The 21684-nt window shown below is 38.5% G+C and overlaps 1 protein-coding gene across 2 annotated transcripts in view; it reads right to left on the reverse strand.

The window, feature by feature from the left end:
• Positions 1-71: 71 nt before the first annotated feature.
• The window catches only part of MGAT4D (MGAT4 family member D), a 38841-nt gene continuing 17228 nt past the window's right edge, over positions 72-21684 (reverse strand). For both annotated transcript variants that reach the window (XM_086611488.1, XM_086611487.1), the window contains exons 5-15: positions 21409-21455; positions 19082-19195; positions 17722-17797; positions 12674-12785; positions 11277-11407; positions 6843-6950; positions 5091-5284; positions 2877-2955; positions 2680-2758; positions 1785-1897; positions 72-1223 (exon numbers count right to left, since the gene is read on the reverse strand). In XM_086611488.1, coding sequence (XP_086467614.1) covers positions 1197-1223; positions 1785-1897; positions 2680-2758; positions 2877-2955; positions 5091-5284; positions 6843-6950; positions 11277-11407; positions 12674-12785; positions 17722-17797; positions 19082-19195; positions 21409-21455 — 1080 coding nt within the window. In that variant the 3' untranslated portion in view covers positions 72-1196. The remainder of the gene's footprint in view (positions 1224-1784; positions 1898-2679; positions 2759-2876; positions 2956-5090; positions 5285-6842; positions 6951-11276; positions 11408-12673; positions 12786-17721; positions 17798-19081; positions 19196-21408; positions 21456-21684) is intronic.

Consider the following 21684-nt stretch of genomic DNA (forward strand, 5'->3'; position numbering starts at 1 on the left):
ATGCAGCACCACAGTATAAAAACAATACTGTGAATTATCAAAATCTTATTAGAGGTGGTCTTTATAAAAACATCTTTCTGAACTGGTTTAACGTAACAAAATTAATTTCATCTCATTCTGGATAAAAATACTCTTGCGTTCAGAATACAATTCTATGCTAATTAATACAAATCCATGCAGAAGTGTACAACACAGCTTATTTCTCGCTGTCTGCTGTTGGGATGCAGGAGAGTGAGAGCGCAGTCTTGCTTCAAGTGCTAAGGAAGTGATACAGGAATTCTGCACATTAACAGGTAGATATCCAAGGTGGATTGTCATTTCCCAAAAGCATTTCAAATGAGACTACTGCGGTTTATCTTTTCTTTTCGAATTTATATTGAGTTTTACCTTGTGACCAGGATTTAAGTATCAATACATACGGATTATCAAATTACAGGATCCAAAATTTTATTTAAATAGATTTTCTTTCTACAAAAATATAGTTAGACTGAATATCCCTATTATTTTCTGAAGTTAAATCAATGCACAATTCACTGAAAACTTTTACAATCCTCCAAACAACACCTGTTTAAGTTTCAAGTTACTAAAATTGTAACTTGTAGGCACTTCGCATTAAATAAAATATTAAATAAACCTTATGCTACATGAAGGCTGCAACACACTTCTAAGTCTGAGATCCATTTTCATATTGTTAAGTTGTTCCTATCTCTGTGGACTGCTCTAAATACTTGCAATAACATTGACAACTTTTCCTTCAGTCCTACTTTCTCTGCAACATTGGCTAATGTTTTTAGTGGAGTTGAAAACTGTGTCTTTAGTATTTTTCAAAAATGTCCATATTTTTAGTTCTGGTGAAACTTACCATACTTTTATGCTTTAGTCCCTAAGACAACCTGGAACACCTTATCAATTGTTTAGAATAATATAGATTGAATGTTGCCAAGCTAAGGTGAGATTTTTATATGTTACACCTTACTCAAGAACATTTATAGAAATTATTAACATAATCGGGTTCTTTATCGCTTTTAACATTCTTTATATAAAGATTTAATAGTTATCTCACCTCTTTCCTAATACACAGTATTAAGAATTAAATGAGTTTGGATTTGTTCTTTTTACCAAGCCAGTTTTTTATTGCTGTTAGCCTAGTTTTCAAACAATCTGTAACAAGCGCCACATCAAAAATGTGGTTTTTTTCAGTTTTCGGATGTCTTGATAAGTACCTGAAAAAAAAAAAAAAGAAAATTTCTAAAGTTTGCAGAAGCATTGCACAGGACATTAGTTTTTCCCTCATTCCAACTATGGCTATAGTTTCAGGCTGTAGCAATTCTCTTCAGTGACTTCTGATGAATATTTTCTACTTAGGGGTTCACACACATTCAGACACTTGGGAGAAACTTGAAGAATAAAAAAATCGCCTGTTCACCTGAAAATGTTTGCATATTATAATTAATATCCAAGATGGTGACTGAAAAAAAAGCTCGAAAAGCCTCCCTGCCTCCTTTGGTTGGTTTGTTTATCATGACCCCAGTTCTAGTGGCTATACTTACAGCACTGCAAAACTGGAGAATCATCCCACCTGAGCATTTCCAGCACTTTTTCTAGGAAGTAAATAGAACTTCTCCCCTGAATAATTAATATAATTCTCCATTTGTGTGAGATTTTCCACACAAAATCCCATTGAAAATTAAATAAAAATTAATTATGATCAATACTATATGGTAGGAAGAACTGAAAATCATTTAATAAAGCTTTAATTAAAATGCTTTAATTAACGTGCTTACCTCACTAAGGATTGCCCACACAGGGGAATCAGAATTGATTGATAAACGAATCGCTTGTATTTTTCCTATTGACTGATTGATACTGCCTTCTGCAATCCCATCTTCAAAAGCCCCTAAATAAAAAATAAAACAAGACCTGTACAAACATTTATCAGACTGAAATACACTTCCAAGTGAAAGCTCCAAATTACAAATTAACTCCAGGGATACAACATTAGGGGGAAAAAAGTCTTTTGGAAAAGATAACAATAACAAACAATAACAGCTAAAAGATAAAGCTATAAACAAGAAGGAGGATTCATTCCTTCAGTTACAGCAATTAGGAGCTGGAGAAGAATACAAGAAAATAAAGGACCTATAGTTACAAATGTTAAAAAATAAAGTTAAATCTGTTAGTAGTGACTAGATAGGTATGACACATGTGGCCATGTTACATAATCTAAAAGAGCTTTTCTGAGAAATATGGTTATTTTTAAAAAGATACATCACGGACCAATTCTGACACACTTCTTCACTAGTTCAATACTTTTTAACTAACCTTGTTAAACTGGCATATAATCACAAGAACTCCTTGTCTTCAGCTAAGGCTGCAAAATCCAAACCAGAATTGATTATCCTATTCCGACCTTGCAGAGACTGCAATTAGTTTTTCTTATAATTAGACGCCTTGGCTTTTTTGACTGCTGGTAGGGTTCTTCATTATTTAAAGCAAAATAGGACAGTCATTGGTCAAACATCATGTACGATAATGTGCAGCAGCACAAAGGGTTTCTTTTCCTTACTGTTCTCCTTGGAATGTTGTATTTATTACAGAGTTAATGAAATTCTCAAATGCAGAAATGTTTTATACGTAAGAACAACATTTCTGGTTTTGAAGTGACAATAAACAACTTACCTATTTTTAAATATCCGTCTTTCGTTGCTGGGTAGTTAAATTTACTTCTGCTGTCAACTAGTTCTTTTCTTAGCATTTCCTGTAAAAAACAAAACAATAAAATCTCCAGAAATATTTTCTAGGGCATAACATTTTATGCTGAACATCATTCTTAAAATGAAACAGCACTGTGTATTACAGTTGGAAACGAGACTTACATCAGCTGGCAACACTTCCACGGTGGTGTTAAACAGTTTATCACCAGGGTGCTCCACGTTTCCACTTTTGAAGAAGTACCTGATGATAAAGGTAAATTATTTCCAGGTATTTTATACTTTAGAAGAGTTCTAGGGAAGTAATTCTTTCCAGTGTTGAAGGAATGTTTCCAATACCTTTTCTTTCATTAGTTGTGGGCTATAGAGAAGAGAAATAGCATTGAAACTTTCTGATGTGTGACCAAACCATACTAGAGGCTTTTTATTTCAAACAGAACAAGCATTAAGACCATCCTTCTCTGGAACCATGAATGCAAGTGTTCCCCCTTTTCAGTGCTCAGGTTCCAAATAAATTAACTTTCCAGGTTTAAATGGTTAAGGAAGATCCACCCTCTGATCTGTTCCTATCACCCTAAGGCTGAGGTGAGATGGGCTTCTGGAATGCAATGGAGCCAAAACCCCTGTTTCTACTAAAATGCTACATACATGCTACAACATGCTACATGCTACAACATGCTACATGCTAAGAGGATCCCCCCTTTTATCCATACTGATCAATTGAGGTGCTTCTAAATAATCTCCTTTACAGCCAATTAGCAACAGTACTGTCAAAGCAAGAATCCAAGCAAAAACATCTATGAAATTTAAAAAAATAAAAATAAATCCCTGTTTGGTTTTAAATTTCTGGCATTTAAAGTTCTTAGTTTTTAGATCCAAAAGAGCTAAGGAAATTTAAAACATCAACCTCCCTCCTCTGGTATCAAACAATCGTGACCTAAGATGACCACCAAAGATTACAGGATTAACTATACATTTTCACAGGTTATCAACATGATGGGGCTGGGACCACCCGTTACCCAATCTCATATGTAAGCTAGCTTCATCCCGTACAGCTCCTCAGTCACAGGAAAATGCAAAAATTTAGGCTACTCAAGTTTCCCAAAGCATAAACCAGTAATTTAACAGTGTCGATCACAGAACACTAGTATTTATTATAACAACTCTCATTTAGTGCAGCTCACTGGATGGAGATATAGACTTGCTTTCTTAGGTGCTTTTTGTTTAAAAAAAAATAAATGAGAAATCTACAATCTTTGCAGAAATGGAAGTCTCTTAGTTTTGTGACCAGTTTTGGGAGGAAGTGTAACAACAGTGAAGGAGTTTTCTCTCTGACTATCATTACAGAGATATGGTAATGATGGTAATTTGTGTCAGAGATGCTCCCCTGGAACCACATTTGTCACTAGGTTAGTTTTAACTTGGATCCATTCTCCAATCTGACACAAAGAAGAAACTTTGCTGAACCAGGCAGGACTGCTTCTTTTGGTGCCAACCTCAAATTGTATTGTCCATAGAGTTAAGTCCATCTGAAAAACACTCCTCTATCTTAAGCTACAGGTTTCTCTTCCTTTCAAAGACACTCAAGTTGAATGATGTGAAAACAGGGAACAGTTTCATCTTTTCGAATGAGAAAAACATTCAAGGTGGGACTTGGCTGTAGATCCAAACATGTGAAGTCAGAGGTCTCGCTGTGACCCAAGTGTTCAAGCTCTCATTAGAGGCAGTAGAGATATACTCAATACAGTCAACGAAACTCAGCAACTAACTCGGGTGACCAAACAGAAAATGAGATGAACAGCTGTCTAGCTTCCACCGACTGCATCAAGTACATCTCTATCTGTCATGTATGGTAGGAGCTTCCACATCTACCTTATGTAGACATCTCTATTGTAAATGCCTGCATTCAAGTCTCTGAATTTTCCACTGAATCCCACACCCTTATGACCTCACTCTTCATTATTTCCCCACAGTAGTGATGTTTTCTCTGTGCTTTCACCTAGACTGATAGATGTCTGGTCTGGGACACGGCCTTTGATGTGACATCGTGCAAACGGCCTTTCTGTTGACGACTATAGAAATAAAGCTTTCACTGACTCCATTGATGACATTCATTAGTTACAATCAAATTCTTTTGAGAACTATCGTAAGAGAATGTAAAATATTTAAATGAAGAAATAAAAGGAAAAAAAATTAAGCAGCTCTCTAATTACCAAGGAAGAAATGTATTTCAAGAGGAGAATTCAAGAAGGGGAGCAGAAAAATAGCAAATCATGGGGTTTTTGTCAGTAATGAGGCTATGGTTTATGCAAACAGTTGACAGTCTTTTCCAAACTGGATATATGTAGGCTTCCATATTCCATATCATGTAATACTTACTTTTCAACTTTCAGTGGATTTGAAAAGGTGAAGCTGATATAGTCCCCTGCCACTGGAGCTGAAGCCCAAAAAAAGTCTTTTCCTTTATAAACTTTTTCCAAGGTATATTCCTGGTATGTTCTTAGGCTTGTATCCACTTCTGCAGGTGGATTATTATGTGCTTTATGTAGTATATTTTTTCCAAAATCTGTATCCTGTTGGATATAAAGAAATGTAATTTCACTCATACAATGAAAAAAAAGTCCTACAGTATCTTGAATTACTACAGGAAGCTATTCCAGAAAATAATTACCGCAGTGTCAAAAAATATACAATCTTTTTCTGATAGAATATTCATTTCAGTGCCATCACTGAGACAATGTTACAGTTTGTAGACAGAGCTGTACTGATGATTTCTCCACAAACTTCTCTACACTAGGCTATTTCATAGTTGTCTACTATGCCTTCTGCCAGAAAATCTGGTATTGGTCTCTGCTAAAGGCTACATGAACCTCTAGTCTGATCCAATACACCAATCTGAATGACCTCATAACTCCTCTAAATGGCACCATCAGGACACCCCTGAAGTCTGGTGCTTCATTGCTCTTGTCCTTACCAGATAAGTGGCTGTCCTGGTTTTGACTGGGACAGAGTTAGTTTTCCATTTTAGAAGCTACAAGAGCTCTGTGTTTTGGATTCAGTATGGGATTTGTTGTGAGAGGAACATTGCTAGCACACTGAGGTTTATAGTTGCTGCTGACACACCAAGGACTCTCAGCTTCCCATATTTTACCAGTGTGCAGGAGCACAACAGGCTGCGGGGAGCATGGCCAGGACAAAGGGACCACAACTCCTCTTATGATTTGAACTTAGACTCAGGATTGAGGGCCAAACTGGCCAATGGAATATGCCATATCATGCGACATCATGCCCAGTACATAGATGAGAGTTGACTGGGAAGTTTGAGAACTCTCTCTTGCTCTTCCGAGGGCTCTCTCTTGGACTCTTGGTCTCTCAGAGCACACTCCCTCTGCTGCTCTCTTTTTGAGCCTCTCACTCATCCAGGATTGCGGTGTTGGGACTTACCTGTTTTGAGATCATTTGCTGGGACAGGACGGGCGTTGGTCACCAAGTGGTGAGCAATCATATTGTGCATCACTTGTTCGTATATATTATTTTTTATATATATATTCATATATTATTATTAACATTCTTACTTTTAATTTTATATTATTATTATTAAATTGATCTTATCTCAACCCACAAATCTCCTTCCCTTTTCCCCTTTAATTCTCTTCCCCATTGCCCGGGGCTGCGTGGCATTTAGTTGCTGGCTGGGTTAAGCCATAACAGTCCTAGATCCACTGTTTACCCTCCAAACCCTCTCTAAAAATCTATGGCTGTCGCAATAGCCATGCCCTTGTCCTACCAGTATACCACCTTCTTAATAGTCCCTCATACTGGGATTGTGGACTATTCGGCCAAAACAAACGATAATAGCCTTTGGTGTCTGTGCAGTGCAGAGCCCATGAAACCTTGTACTCTGAAGAGGGTTCCTACGTGCCAGGAAACACTCCTGTGACTGGTGCAAGTGTTCAGGTTAGAGATTCAAAGATGATTGTGCAGATATTCTCCCTCAAATCTGTAAACCAATGTTCTTGGATATGGAAATGCGCTCTAATGCCAAAGATGCAATGCTTGAAACTGATGTGAGAAGTGAGTCAGAACACAAGCATATCATTTACAAATATGACATTAATTTCTTATCCTTACTTTCAAATTCTGTATCTTCCCAGCCAATGATGAATAAATTCCCACATGCTGAAAGAGAGATGGTTTAGCACGGATACGTAACTTTGCCTTTTCCTTTTCACAGTGTATCTGGGAAGAAAGTAAAAGGGAGCGAAGTTTTATTTAAATAAAGGAGAGACAAACTAAGTTCCATAAGGCAATTTCATTATGTAGCTGAGGGTATGGGTCCATATTTAAATGATTAAACCTTAGATTAACAGTCACCTGATTCCAAATACACTGTTTCTAGACCTAAACTCATAATTCCACTTGTAGATTTGAGCCTATGTAGATTTGAAGGCTCAACCACCACTAATTCAGGGATTTCTGCACTGTATACCATCAATCACACCTCAGAGTGACAAAAATAGACCTCTAATCTGAAACTGATTTTTTTTTTTTTAACTGTTTATGGGAAATTTAATTTCAACCCTTGGCCTTGCCATATAATTCTAATTAAACTATTTTGACTAAAAGAGACCTTCTTGAGATAGATTCTGGTTACATTTCCATCTTCACCATTTTGGCTCTTTCTGCTATGTTCAAGAAGCTTATAATGTACTATACTATACTATACTATGCTATACTGTACTATAAGTTATGTATCTTTTATCTTATAATTACATGAAGCCCTTAGATACTGCATTTCAATCCTGATTTTCCAGTTTAATACACTTTGTGAAATGACATATACCAGGGAATTAAATACCTGTAATTGGTACTAATTTCTGAGTTTCTTGATTTTTGAATGACGGCAAATTACTTCTTTAAATGTAATTTTTTCTCTGTGTCTATAAGGCATCATAGTTTGATACAATGAAGCAAACATGCTACAATAATTAATGAGACATAACGAGCAAAATTGCATAGAACAGAGCAAAGAGCTAAAATTAGACTCCCTGGATTCTACTCCTGGTTCTGCCACAGAATTATTTTATGAGTTTGGAAGATCATTTAACTTTGCTGTGCCTCCCAGGTCCCACATCTTTAAATTTGAGCGGATAATGTGTTTACCTCTTCGATCAAGTGGTTTCAGTTCTATAAAAGAAAAATGTTGCATAAACTATACCAATGCCTTCTAAAGCTAGAAGTGATAGAGTCTTTACTCAGCTGGCTTCAACACCAAAACTCATGGAGGATTTATGGTTTCCACAAAAGTACTAATTAAAAGTTCAAAACCACCTGGAAGGCTATAAAAAGAACTAAGTATTTTTATGTTTGTCCACAGCAGATGTTCAGCAAAACAATGTAAAAACACAATAAATTCAAATTGATTTATTGGCAGCTGTTTCTTTGAAAAGCACACTATGCTTTGCTGGGAAAAAAAAAAAAATCATTGTAAGAAAATAAATTTGTGATCTTTCTACTGACAGGGTTTGCAGTTCATCCCGTGTAATGATAAAAGTATCTAGGATTTCTCCTTTTATGCTATGGCAGCACTACCAAAAGAGGTAATCAGAATAAGAATAAACAGCAGGATGGGACTGGTGTGGTCATTTGTGCGGAAACTGAGATAAGGCTCCTCATCACATCTTTGCACTACACTTGATGGATACATGCCACTGCACATGATCACAGAACCATAGAATGGTTTGGATTGGAAGAGACCTTGAAGATCATCTAGCTCCAACCCCCATGCCATGGGCAGGGACACCTTCTACTAGACCAGGTTGCTCAAAGCCTCATCCAACCTGACTTTCAACACTTCCAGGGATGGGGCATCCACAGCTTCTCTGGACACTGTTCTAGTGCCTCACTGCCCTCACCATAAAAATGTCTTATGTCCAATCTAAACCTACCCTCTTTCAATTTAAAACTGCTGCCCCTTATCCTGTCATGACAGGCCCTGGTAAAAAGTCTTTCTCCATCTTTCTTATAAGCTCCCTTTAAGTACTGAAAGGCTGCAATAAGGTCTTCCGAGAGCCTTCTTTTCTCTAGGCTGAACAGCCCCAACTCTCTCATACTTTCTTTACAGGACAGGTGTTCCATCACTGACCATTTCTGTGGCCCTCCTCCACACCTACTCTAACAGGTCCATGTCTTTTTTGTACCGGGGACCCCAGAACTGGATGATGGTTCACAGGAGGTAAACATGAAGTTCCTGAAGCACACAGAGATCTGATGGCTCTGATCATCACAAACCGTCTTTTCCAACTCGGTGAGCAGATGTAGCTGAATTTTGGTACGTTCATACTCAGTCCAGGCTGAAAATGTGTGCGAAATACCCATCACCACAGGATGGCACATAAAAGCCACGAAGAGGTGCCCCGTCGACCCTACCATGAGGCACAGTGTGTTATCACTTAGTGACACTCTTAGTTGCTTGGAAAGGGGAAAGCGTGAGGATTTCTGTCAGCTTGCCTTCTCTGGCACTTGTAGGAAGCTGGGATTTTCGCCCTTCTTCCAGCCTCCATTTTCTGAATTCTCATGAATAGTCCCAGTAGGTCATGCCACTGGTCATTCCCACCCAAGGGCAGCGTGAGACTGACTCGTCTCAGTAGGTTTTTGCTTCCCACGGCAATTGAAATTGCAATTGCAGAAGTGAAACTCACTAGAAACTTGCTGATACCGCTCTGCTTTGGCTTGGCCAGAGCAGACTCGCGCGAGCTGCCTGCCTGCCTTGCAGGAACTCAGCTTCGTTTTAGGTATGAACCAGGTCTTACAAGCTAAAACAGTCATTTGAAAAATAAAAGTAGAATGTTTCATCTATCGGATGGAAGTTGGCACGTGTTAGCTCTGGAATGGGTGATCATAGAATCATAGAATCATAGAATCGTTAGGGCTGGAAGGGACCTTCAAAGGTCATCTAGTCCAACCCCCCTGCAAGGAACAGGGATATCTTCAACTAGATCAGGTTGCTCAGGGCCTCATCCAACCGGGCCTTGAACGTCTCCAGGGATGGAGCATCCACCACCTCTCTGGGCAACCTGTTCCAGTGTTCTACAACTCTCATGGTAAAAAATTTTTTCCTAATATCCAACCTGAATCTACCTCCCTCTATTTTAAAACCATTACCCCTTGTCCTATCACAACAGGTCCTCCTGAACAGCCTCTCCCCATCTTTCTTGTAGGCCTCCTTGAGGTACTGGAAGACCGCTATAAGGTCACCCCGGAGCCTCCTCTTCTCCAGGCTGAACAGCCCCAACTCTTTCAGCCTGTCCTCATAGGAAACGTGCTCCAGCCCTCTTATCATCTTCGTGGCCCTCCTCTGGACCCTCTCCAACTGGTCCATGTCCTTCTTATGTTGGGGACTCCAGAACTATTGTGATGATAACACAATAGTATCTTTTTAATTATCACAGGCAGGCAAGAACCTAAATTAGAAGTACTTGAGGCTCAGTCTAACTCGTATGAGCTGGCCTAAGCCTTGCAGTAGGATTTCAAAGCTTACTCCTATCTGTACGAAGTAGGAATCGAGACTCTTCAATGGTATTACTAGGTGTAAGACCAGGGATGTTCCGCCACCTCCAGGAGTCACCTCTGCTACACAGTAAAACTTGAAGCTTGTTTGTTCCGCTCCCCTCAACCGCCTGCTCTGCTCAACTCCTACCTGCCTCTTCTTCCTTCTTTATCAACACAAAAGTAACGCATGCGAACACTTGGAGTGGGGCTTGGCTACACTAATCAAAAAAAACTCTTGAACTTTAAAAACCAAGACAGAGCAGAAACTCTGGTCAGTCCTCTGTGGCACAGTCTGTTATACAAGAAGAGTGTGAGTAGTGGCTAGCACCAAAGACTGGTGAGAGAATGAACGCAAAAGGACATCAAGAAACACTTAATGTATCTTTGGGCTCACCCGTACTGCTAGAAATGGCACCTTTTGCAATTGAACACAACTGTTTGTTTCATCTTCAGTGAAAAGCATCATTTAGTTTGCTTGATCTACTTGTTTCCTTGTGTTTTTTTTTTTCCTTAGGCAGTCAATTTTTTTCCCAGGTAGTAAAAGATTTAAAGCAAAACACAAGTTCTGCTTCCTCAAAGAAAGGCATCAGTACACAAAATTCAGAACAACTGTGACTGTAAAATTGTATGCTTTGCTGACTTTCGTGATAGAAGGTCAGCAGATGGTTATAAGAAGTAACAGATCATATAGGTTTACATATTTAAAATTTTTTTTTGGTGCTATGGGGTTGCCTACATGACCAGCTGCAGGCAGATGTGAGCTTGTGCTATGTTCTCAGCTGACAAAACAGTTCTGGTGTGGAAATCTGCGTTTCTGAGAGTCAGGCCTCTCCATATGCCCTAATGGGCTCAAACACAGTGCCACTCTATGCAGATCGGCAGAAGATCTTTCCCCACAAATTCCAAAGCAAGCCAGGTTTGAGAGATTTCTACTCCATTTTTTGAAAATAAATTATGTTGTCACTGAGACTGTTTGGATATTACTTATGTTCATAAATTCATAGACATACTTACTGCATTCTTTTCTGGATGGCACACTTTAACCCAGAGCAGGTGGTCTATAAGCCAGTCTATGGGCTTATCTTTATAGAACATGAGAAAAAATTCCACTATGAATGGCAAGTCTTCTGACTTAAACAACTTTCCTGAAAGCAAGACAAGAAGTTGCATATTCAGATATTTTTATTGCTGTAGCAAAATCACCAGCTTTATGTTTACTCCAGCCTTAAACACATGGACGTAATTCTGGTACTTAGTGGAAGTTTCACACAGACTCCAGCTTTGGAGATTTGCTTATCCTCCAGCTTGTTGGGATTTTGAAAAGATTTCCATCCCATGCTTGGAGATATTCTCATGTAGTCAAACGGTTGACTAATAAAGTGTGTAGTTATATCCTACACAAATATCTAAACACAAATCTGCCAGTCACCTGTATCAGTGTGTCAGATGAAACGAAGTCTGAATAATTCCTCAAAATGCTAGACATGCAATTCCACCGGCAATACTATACAGAATATATTTAAATTAAGACATAGGTGTGAAAAATGTTGCTTTTAAAATACTATCACTGTTCCTTTAGTTCTCTTGTTATTTTTATTAGCAGATTTTGTTTGATTTCTTTGTTTGACCTAACACTTATCAGGTGTTATCACAAGGAAATTGTATTAGAACAAAAGAAAAAATATAAACAGAAACTTAATTCTAAAAATAATAAAAAACCTTCCCTATGATATGGGATGCATGTTCTGCTCCACAAAAGAAAGGAAGCAGACTTTTTATAGATTGTTTAAATTTCATTCTTGCAAAGAAGACAGCATGCTACAGGGGCACATAGTGCCCCGAGGTGGAACCATTTTCTTCTTATGGGAACCCAACTACTAGATCCTATGCTGGGGACACTGCATTAAAAAGATGGTTTTAAAGAGCACAGAAAGTAAAAGACTTTCAGTGGGAGCTTTCCTGAAGAACCAAGGAAGTTGTGATACATGAGTATCACAGGTTTTTTTTTTCCTTAGGCAGTCAATTTTTTTCCCAGGTAGTAAAAGATTTAAAGCAAAACACAAGTTCTGCTTCCTCAAAGAAAGGCATCAGTACACAAAATTCAGAACAACTGTGACTGTAAAATTGTATGCTTTGCTGACTTTCGTGATAGAAGGTCAGCAGATGGTTATAAGAAGTAACAGATCATATAGGTTTACATATTTAAAATTTTTTTTTGGTGCTATGGGGTTGCCTACATGACCAGCTGCAGGCAGATGTGAGCTTGTGCTATGTTCTCAGCTGACAAAACAGTTCTGGTTTGAGAACTGTTTTGTCAGTTCTTCCAGGCTTTGAAATGTAATTCCGAGTGAGACCTTCTCAACCCACACAGCTCCAAATCCAATTGACCCTGCTGAGGTCTTAATACTCACCAATAAATCCAAGCTGGGAGAACTCGAGAATCATCCACTCCTGGGACTGTTGAGCAGCAAAGTTTTTTATACTTTGAATATAATCAGGTTTGGCTATAATATCATCTTCCAGCTGGGGGAAAAAAAAAAACAAAACAAACAAAGAATAAAAGAGAAGGCAAGTGGCAGTTTTATTGCTTGCAGAGTGGGTGGTGATGTTGCTACATGTAAGCGATAACTGCATTGGGTTTGACTGCTGTACAGTGTGTACTGACGTTGTGCCAAACTACAACAGGTTGCTTCTTAGCTTCTACATGTATCTCTGTTTCAGTATTATTCATTAAATATTTATTTACAGGAGTGACTGTAACACCAGGAGTGCTTCTCACTTTTTCGAGAAAGGAGAACTCCTTCCCATAAAGAGATGTCACTTAAAAGAAAACATTAAGCAAAAAGATAAGAGGTTAAGGAAGAAGACAGTAGACAGTTTGTACCGAAGTTGTATAAGCACCGATAAGCAGCAGGTGCAAATTATTTGAGAAGAGAGGCGTCTCCCTAAAAAGTGACTGAGAAGAACTGTGGCTGATCACTGAGATGCTAGTAGAAAGCAAGTTGTTTCAGGGAATACTAGTCATAAAAGAAGGAACATGCTGCAAAGCATGCAGAAGGACAGGAATACATAGAGCTTTCAAGGCGTTGTAAAGGCTGACACTGAATACAGCAGTAGAGCCAGCTAAAGCATACTTGGAAGAGGAGACTGACATCCATCAAGGAAATAGGAAAGGCCTTGGCTGCATTTTTGCATGGCTTCCAGAGAAGAATGGGGGATCTGAAAAGCCAGAAGCTGTTCCAGTTACTAAAGCTGAAGATAGTGAGTCCAAACAAGGCCTTTAGAGATAATGACACAGAGGAAATAAATTAATTCCAGAAATAATTAAGGACCCAAGTAATTCAGGGTTTGAAATGAGTATGGGTGTGAAAAACACAGGAAGAGGAGGCTAAGCCTTCAGGAAAATGTTGTTGGGGTGCAGTGTAATGATACAGTTAATTTGACCTAACTGCTGTACTTCATTGGCCCTAGTCCTTGTCTGGTGGCACTGGAGTCTGATTCAGAAAGCTAAATAGGTAGAAGATTAATGCTGTAAGGAAAAAAAAAAAAAGCATGGTTTCCTGCTGGTTTTGGATCTTCACCTGACTCAGTGCAGAGTCAGCAGCAAGAGCATGAGAGAGCAGGCCCACAGCTCTGAGCTGAATTTGGCCACGACTACAAGTGTGGGGCTGGCAGGGGAGAAACGCATCATCAACAGTGAACCCAGGAGGAAGTAGAATGACGTTTGAAAGACAAGATTAAGAGATCTGTTTTGACACTGTCAGCTTTTGCTGATGGTAAGATAACAAAAAATAGATAGATGGGAGACAAACTGATCAAGATGAATGCTTATGAACAGATTCTGAGATCTGGGGATTGAGTTGAGGTGATAGTTACACAGAAAAGAACAACAAAAAAACCTCCAAAACATCAACTTACAAGAAATTTTGCATAAAATCAAATAAGCTAAGAGGATCATCCAGTAGCTGGCTGCAAAGGGAGAAGAGCAAGGAATCAAAGAGAGTTTCAGAGAATCCTCAAAGAGAAATTGAGGGGCAGCCAAAAAAGGATGAACGGCAGAAAGAGGAGTATCTCAAGAACCTAGTGAGACCACCATACCGAGAAACACTGGAAGAAAGCGTACAAAAGTGGTAAAGATGAAAAATATAGAGGCTGTGATGCAAAGTGGGTGTGAGCGTGGTTATGAACTGAAAGTAGTTTTGCATAGTGAGAATTCCAAAATAGTCTTTTCTGAAGCTGACAGTTAAAAGTGCATATTGGAGATACACCACGTAGCGCAGGACATGAAAAGTTGTTTATTTAACCCTGTACTGCGCCCTGTAATTTGTGTTCAACTAAAGCACATCTTCTGGAAAAGCATCTGCCATTGCTTAGAGATTTCAGTATCAGTTCTTTTTCAGCAAATTATACTGTGTGTAATTATCTTGAATGTTTAGTACGTGGTACCCAAATTCTAATTTGAATTTTTCCGGCTTCAGCTTGCAGCCTGCCACTTGTTTTTCACATGCTCTTATCTACCAAAGGAGATTACGCAGTGGCTGTACACAGCTGGATCAGGAAATTTAAGATATGAACTGTCTAGTGCCTTTGCCCCATCGCCATGAGAAGGCCAGCAGAACACATGATGGCAGCTAATCTCCCTTCACTCATCAGTACTTTGGGACGAGAAAAGATCGGTGCACAATAGCAAGGCCATGTGAATTTCCTAAATGACACAATAAATGGGTTTACATTTATTTTTCTTATGTGAGTTATCTGTCTAAGAGAAGTAAAAATGAAGAAGCAACAAAAAAGTGGTAGCATACAATGGAAGTGTAGGCATCAGATGGGAAAGTATCATCTTTTCTAAATTATATTAGGGTATTTTTATATTTTGAATCACTGTTCAACGAATACGTGAAGACTTAAGCTGAAAAATCTTATTCTCTCATTTTCCACAGAAAGCAAATATGCAATAGTTCATTCCATAAAGATTTTTTTTTTTTACTACAAGCATAAAGAACATTTCAGCTAAAAATGCACTTTCATGAAAGCTTTTTCTTTTAGGAACTCTACCAAATAACAGGCTCGACCTAAAGTCTAGAAGGCGAGGGGGAGAAAAAAAACACAATACAAAGACTCCTAATGACTTCACTGAGCTATTGCTCAGGCCTTAAAACCACTAGAAAAACACACTAGATAAATTATAATAATGGTGTACAGATAAGTGCTGCTGGCAACATATATTACCAGTATATACATATACGTTACATATAAATACACAAAGCTCCCCAGCTTTCACAAGGAAAAAGCTCATGAGGTAAAAAAAGCATAGCAGTAGTTCAGTTAACTAAGTCTGAAGTTTGTAACAGATTTTAACTGAAGATACTAAAAGATTTATTTAATGTTTTATTTTTGGTTCACCTGAGTGCTAACAGAAAACACTTCCCAAAAACTGCTGTATCTGAGTTTCTCAAAGACGCTTTCAGATTTGAAATGTTTAATCACTTCAGAATGAACTAAGTCCGTACGGACACAAAGAACAAATGCATCTCCTCACTACTACGTTGGGATACGAATGCCTGCTTTTATGGCTATGTTAAGATCCCATTATCTTGTCTCTGACATTATTACAGGTGTCTCAAGGGGCTCTGGTGGACCCCGGGAAGTATAGTGAAAGTAGAAACAAGTATCCTGGAAGTGTTCAAGGCCAGGTTGGATGAAGTTTTAGGCAACCTGGTGTAGTGGAGGATTTCTCTGCCCATGGCAGGGGGGTTGGAACTAGATGATCTTTAAGGTCCCTTCCAACCCAAACCATTCTATGATTCTACGATTCTATTTCAAAGTTTTTTATTGATTAAGAAAACTTCACGAAACAGCCAGAAAGGAGCAGTAGTGGGTTCAGGAGGGAAAAAAAAAAAGCGACAGGCAAAGTAAAAGAGATGCGTCAAGTAGAAGAGATGAGATGACTACTGGGATTTATTGTCTTCTTTCAAAGACTACATTTGAGCAGTAGCTAAGGTTCATCCACGGTGTAACCCTGTTAGCTTCAATGGACTTCACAAAGCTACTTGCTTAAATCCTGATTCAGCTGTATCCCAGCATGAGTGTTTACATGTTTATTCGGCTAAGATCTTGCCTGGCTTATGAAATCGTGTAGACATCAAGAGTAATTACATATGCTTATCTTCTTCTAAAATTCAGAAGTTAATATCAGTCACCCAACTGATACTATTCCTGACAAAACAGTAAACAAAATCCAAGCTAGTTCAAGTTTTCCCTAAGATTACTGAAGTAAATCTTTGTACCAGGCTGAGGAAAGGGATTTTTAAGTTATTTGCTTTCCATTAATACAAGGCTTCCAAATGGAGAGAGATCATAACTAACTTTGTGGCAGCATGTGTTCCTTCTTTTCACCTGTACTCTACAGATTATTTTCTGGGCAGACCAGCATCTGTGCTACAGAAGCAGCTGCAGACTGGACACACAAATGAAGAAGTGGATATACTAGGTAATGGTATGAGGAAAGCAGAGTTTCCATCTAAGAAAATCGTGAATGCAGCCATAAGTACCACCAGACCATCACAATCCAGACTTTGCTCTGAATAACGCAGTTCAGTCCTTATATAATGCCCCAGGTGAGAAACACATATTCTCCAACTTCTTTAAAAATACAAATACATAAGTCATTTCCAGGCAAACATGAGAATTTTACAATAGAAAGAGATATTAAGTGTCTGGCAGCAAGCTTAACATTTCCCTTCACCATGTTTCCCATGCCTTAATGCTCTAGTGCACTTAGTGAACTTGGGGAGCACTCTTAAAAATACACAAAAGTCACAGGAAAATACTTCACTTTCCAGTAAACCTCAATTGTTCGATAGACAGCATTTTTCTTTGTCCACTTATCTTCTGAGTGCCTATGCCAAATCAGTCATGATCAATTTTGGAATCTCTGGTGGTGACTACCGTCTTTATGGAGTGCAAATTAGCACCCATCTAGAACGATGGCTAAACTTAAACCTGAATTCTTAAAGTCTAGCACTCTAAATCTTCTGGAGAACTTCGGATCTCTACCAGCTTGCCATTTAATCTTGTTCCAGTATCACTATACTAGTCTGTTTCTTTATCTGTAAGCGGTACATTGTGATCTGGGCTAGAACCTGGACCTACCACCACTATTCTGTCTTGCCACACCAAGTGAAAACTCGTTAAACTCCGAATCAAATAAGGGTTTCGTGCTTCAGTTACCATGTTATTCAACCTCACAAATGACAGGGAGGTACAGATGGGTTTAATCCAATAGCACCTGGCTGCAAGATGCATATAAGCACGGAAACATGTGGATGCTTGTGAAGAGCACAGGCAAAACCCACAGAAAATGACAACAGATATTGAGGCCTTTGAAACAAATTAAAATTGCCAAAGCTAATAATCAGAATAGATGTATTGCAGTTACTTAATGATAATGTGAACATACCTGTAAATAAAATGTTCCCTTAGGTTGGGCATATAGCATTAAAAAGCTATAATCCAAATTCTGTTTAGTTCTCCACCTAAACATAAGCAGCAAATTTTGATAAGCTTTTTTTGGGTGTTACAAGAGTTATTTCTGTAATAAAAGCATTTCTCATGTTCTGCAGTTTTTTCTCTACAGTAAAATTGTAAGGTTGAGTATTCTAACTCATCAGTGTAAGCATTTGTAAATTTGACTTTCCTATAAAAGTTAACATTAACTAAGCAAAAAATTTTGATCTGTATCAATGCAGCCTGAAACGAAATGTCTAACAAGTATATTCACATCAAATTACTTAAAGATTCTACTCATTATACTATAAACACTAGAGATCAGCACACAATGATTATTTAAAGATCTAGAATTAAGTGCCTTTACTGGTGCAACAGCACAGAAAGCAGGTTGATAAACTTGATTTCCAGGTTTAAATGTAAACAAAGATTTCTTTCTACAAAGTACAGCCTCTCATTTTACCAGAGAACTAAGTGGATATTTGATAATCAATGCTAAAAGACTGGAGAGTAACTTATCAGTACTTAATTAACATAAAAGCGTATCTGATCCAAATCTAATCATATCTGAAACTTAAGTATGTACACATTTATGCTCTGAAAGATGTAAGATTTATCTATAAATCCAATATACATGCATACATACACTTGCTGATTTCCTTCAACCTAAACTCTCAGTACTGCAGCCCTCTTGCTGCATTGTTGGAGTAGCTTCTGATAAATCAGTTATTGTTGATCAGAAGAAAACTACTTTCCTGCAGTAAATCAGTTTCGTTAGGTTATAATCTCTGTCTCAGTGAATTTGGGGCACATGACTGAATAAAATCACCATTTAGGATATATTACTAACAGCAATATAAAAAGTCCATGATCACCAAAAGTTATGCCATTAATTAAACCCACAGTAGTTGTTACTAGTTGGCTAGCAGGAAACCCACACGGGCTTTCCTTCGCGTGTTCACAGAGCCTCTCCCTTATCTGTCACATAAAACATTTTTCTATTTTTTCCTTTATGACCGGATCATCCATCCTATCACCTCTTGGCATTATCCATCTAGTTTAAAACCTGTGGGATGCCTAGAGTCAAGACCCAAAGGAGGAGCCTTGGCTCTCACCCTGAAGCTGATGTGCAGCATAGCTTTTCTCAAGTTCCCTTGTGTAATAGTTTTTTTAAAAAAAAGTACACTTGAGGTCCATTAGCTCTGTATTACAAAAACAGTATCAGCTCAAACAATGTTGACTTTTGTAGAATTTTCCATTGTATACTCTTACTTCTTAGCAAGAATTCTTAGGTTTTTCTACAGCTATCTTACCTTACTCTGTCCTCTGAATCTCCAAATGTTTTCTTCAGATTGGAAAGATCTGGATAATAAGAAGCAGGAGGAGAAATAACCTCTAGGACTCCAGACTGGATTTCTCTGGGGAAGCTGTAAAGAGAAGCCTAGTGAGACCTCATTCCTCAAAAACACTTTTGAGGGCAACCATGGACAGCACCTCTCCAGAGTTAGGTCTGCTCCTCCAGAAGTGGAATTCACAACTCTAGCAAAGAAATGAACTCCCATAGATTGTAAATTAGGAACCAAGAAGAGGTCCTTGACAACCATGAGAACAGGCAGGACTGTAACTCATCAAAGTCACAGAAAACACTGAAGAGAAGTGTGCTTCAGAAACGCTGCCCCTCCTGCATCTATAGATGCCTACTCGTAATCCTGAGATGGTTGCCAAAACACAGCAGTAATTCACAACCAAATCCACTATCTAGAACTACACACAACTGTTCCCCCTTGCATGAGAGCTCCTAGTTTCCTTATACTTGCTCCAACTCTATAATCCTACTGTTCTGGAGAGGGGGTTTGCTATGGGGAGTCTGGCTCTAGTCTCTGCTCCAAGGATTAAATCTTCCATTTAAAAAACGTGTAATCAACTTTGGGAGCCAAACCTGGGAGTTAAATCTTCTCCTTCCTCCACAATATGTAAAAAAAAAAAAAATCTTCAGTTTTTAATAGGTGTAGGATCACTGAACTAAGGAGTTTTCAGAACTGAGTTTCTGTTTCCTAGGATTAATGAAAAAAAGCTAACATTAAAAATGAAGCACATCACAGTACGAGCATGTTTATGAAAAAGAACCTCAACCTTGCTGTGTAATCCTGACAAAGCATCTACTCTGCAGTAATAATTTCAAAAACCATAACAAAACCATAAAAAGGGAAAAAAAGAAGACCTGGCCAGTCAGTCTTACCTGTATGCCTGGCAAGATCATGGAGCAGATCCTCCTGGAAACTATACTAAGGTACATGGGAAAAAGGAGGTGATTGGTGACAGCCAACATGGCTTCACTAAGGGCAAATCACGTCTGGAAAGGGCATGTAGTGACAGGACAAGGGGCAATGGCTTTAAACTGAAAGAGGGCAGGTTTAGATTAGATATAAGGAAGAAATTTTTTACAATACTGTGGTGAAACACTGGAACAGGTTGCCCAGAGAAGTTGTGGCTGCCCCATCCCTGGAGGTGTTCAAGGCCAGGTTGGATGAGGCTTTGCACAACCTGCACCCTAAATACACTCTGGAAAACCCCTGAGTAGAGCAGGATGTGCAGCAAAGCCTCAAAAGTGAAGGAAAAAGGCAACCTCTCTGGAGATCTTGTTCAACTTTTTGTTGTTGTTTTTGCTAATATTCTAACAAAACATTGAGACAAAGATTGAGAGCTCTCTTGTCATTTTAAAGGAGAGAGGGGAAAGGCTGTTTCACTTCAAATACAGGCCAAAGTGAGGTTCTATCAGAATAACTAATTCAAAAATGAGCTTGTGCGCCGAAGAAACCCAGCAACACCAGTAGTAGAGCAGATTTCATCTCTTGCACTTCAGGGCCTTTAGCCTTACTTGTTTTGGGACTCTTAACTACACTATACCATTTCTTAGAAAGCAGCTTTTGTAAGACAAAGTAAATTTACCAATGAATGTATTTTTTTTCCCAAACATTTTAACTGAGTAGTTGTTTTCGTCAAGCTGCTCTAAGGTTTTTCACATGCATATGATGCCATAAATGTCTATGGGAAAAAATGATAAGAGCAAGCATAACTGCAGTGGGACTCAAGTCTTTATTTGATAACTCTTGTGTTAATTTGGCACGGCAAAGATATCCATCTCGTGTTACCCATCATATAAGAGTACTTAACATTATAAATAGAATCAGATTGCTGTCCAAAATCCATTGCCTTCATGAAAACGAGGGAACAAAACCACCTAGGAAATGTGACAGACATCAGAATACACTGCAGGGCACTAAAGTCAGTGGGGACCTAATACATGTAGCCTCAGGTGCCTTGAATTGCATCATTAATTTCATGGGGAAAAGACTGAGGTTCAAGTAAATATTTATCAGAGGCTTAAGTTGAGACTTTGCCTGATTAGTTAAAGCGTATGTATGAAATAAGAACAGGAAAATAAACTGATACACATCCTTGTGTTCTGAATTTCAGTGTGTTACGATACACATATTAAGAGTGCACCCCTGCCTTATTTCTTAGCGGTTCCATTTCAGCATGGGAGAGTTGTAATTTATTGCTGAAATGCTCTAATTCTTTCCATAACAGCTCCAAATGCATTTACTAGCTGTTCAGTGTTACACTCTGCGGGACTTACCTGCTTTTAACACTTTCTGCAACACTGTGAACATATTCTGCATTCACCTAAAGAAAAGAGGAGGAGGTTCATTTCAAGTCACCCAGTTTTGTATTAAGCAAAATTTTATAGGGCATATTTACACTCAAAAACTTCATTTTTATTCTCCAATTCTTTTCATTCCAAACAACAGCAATAGGTTATAGCAGCATTTCTGCTAAAAGACAGTACGGGGTTTTGGAGCCAACTGAACTTTCAACGTAACTGAAAGCAGAACTGAACCATCTCCAGCTATGT

Source organism: Tauraco erythrolophus, chromosome 5 (assembly GCF_009769465.1).
Source record: "Tauraco erythrolophus isolate bTauEry1 chromosome 5, bTauEry1.pri, whole genome shotgun sequence".
NCBI classification, from domain to species: Eukaryota; Metazoa; Chordata; class Aves; order Musophagiformes; family Musophagidae; genus Tauraco; species Tauraco erythrolophus.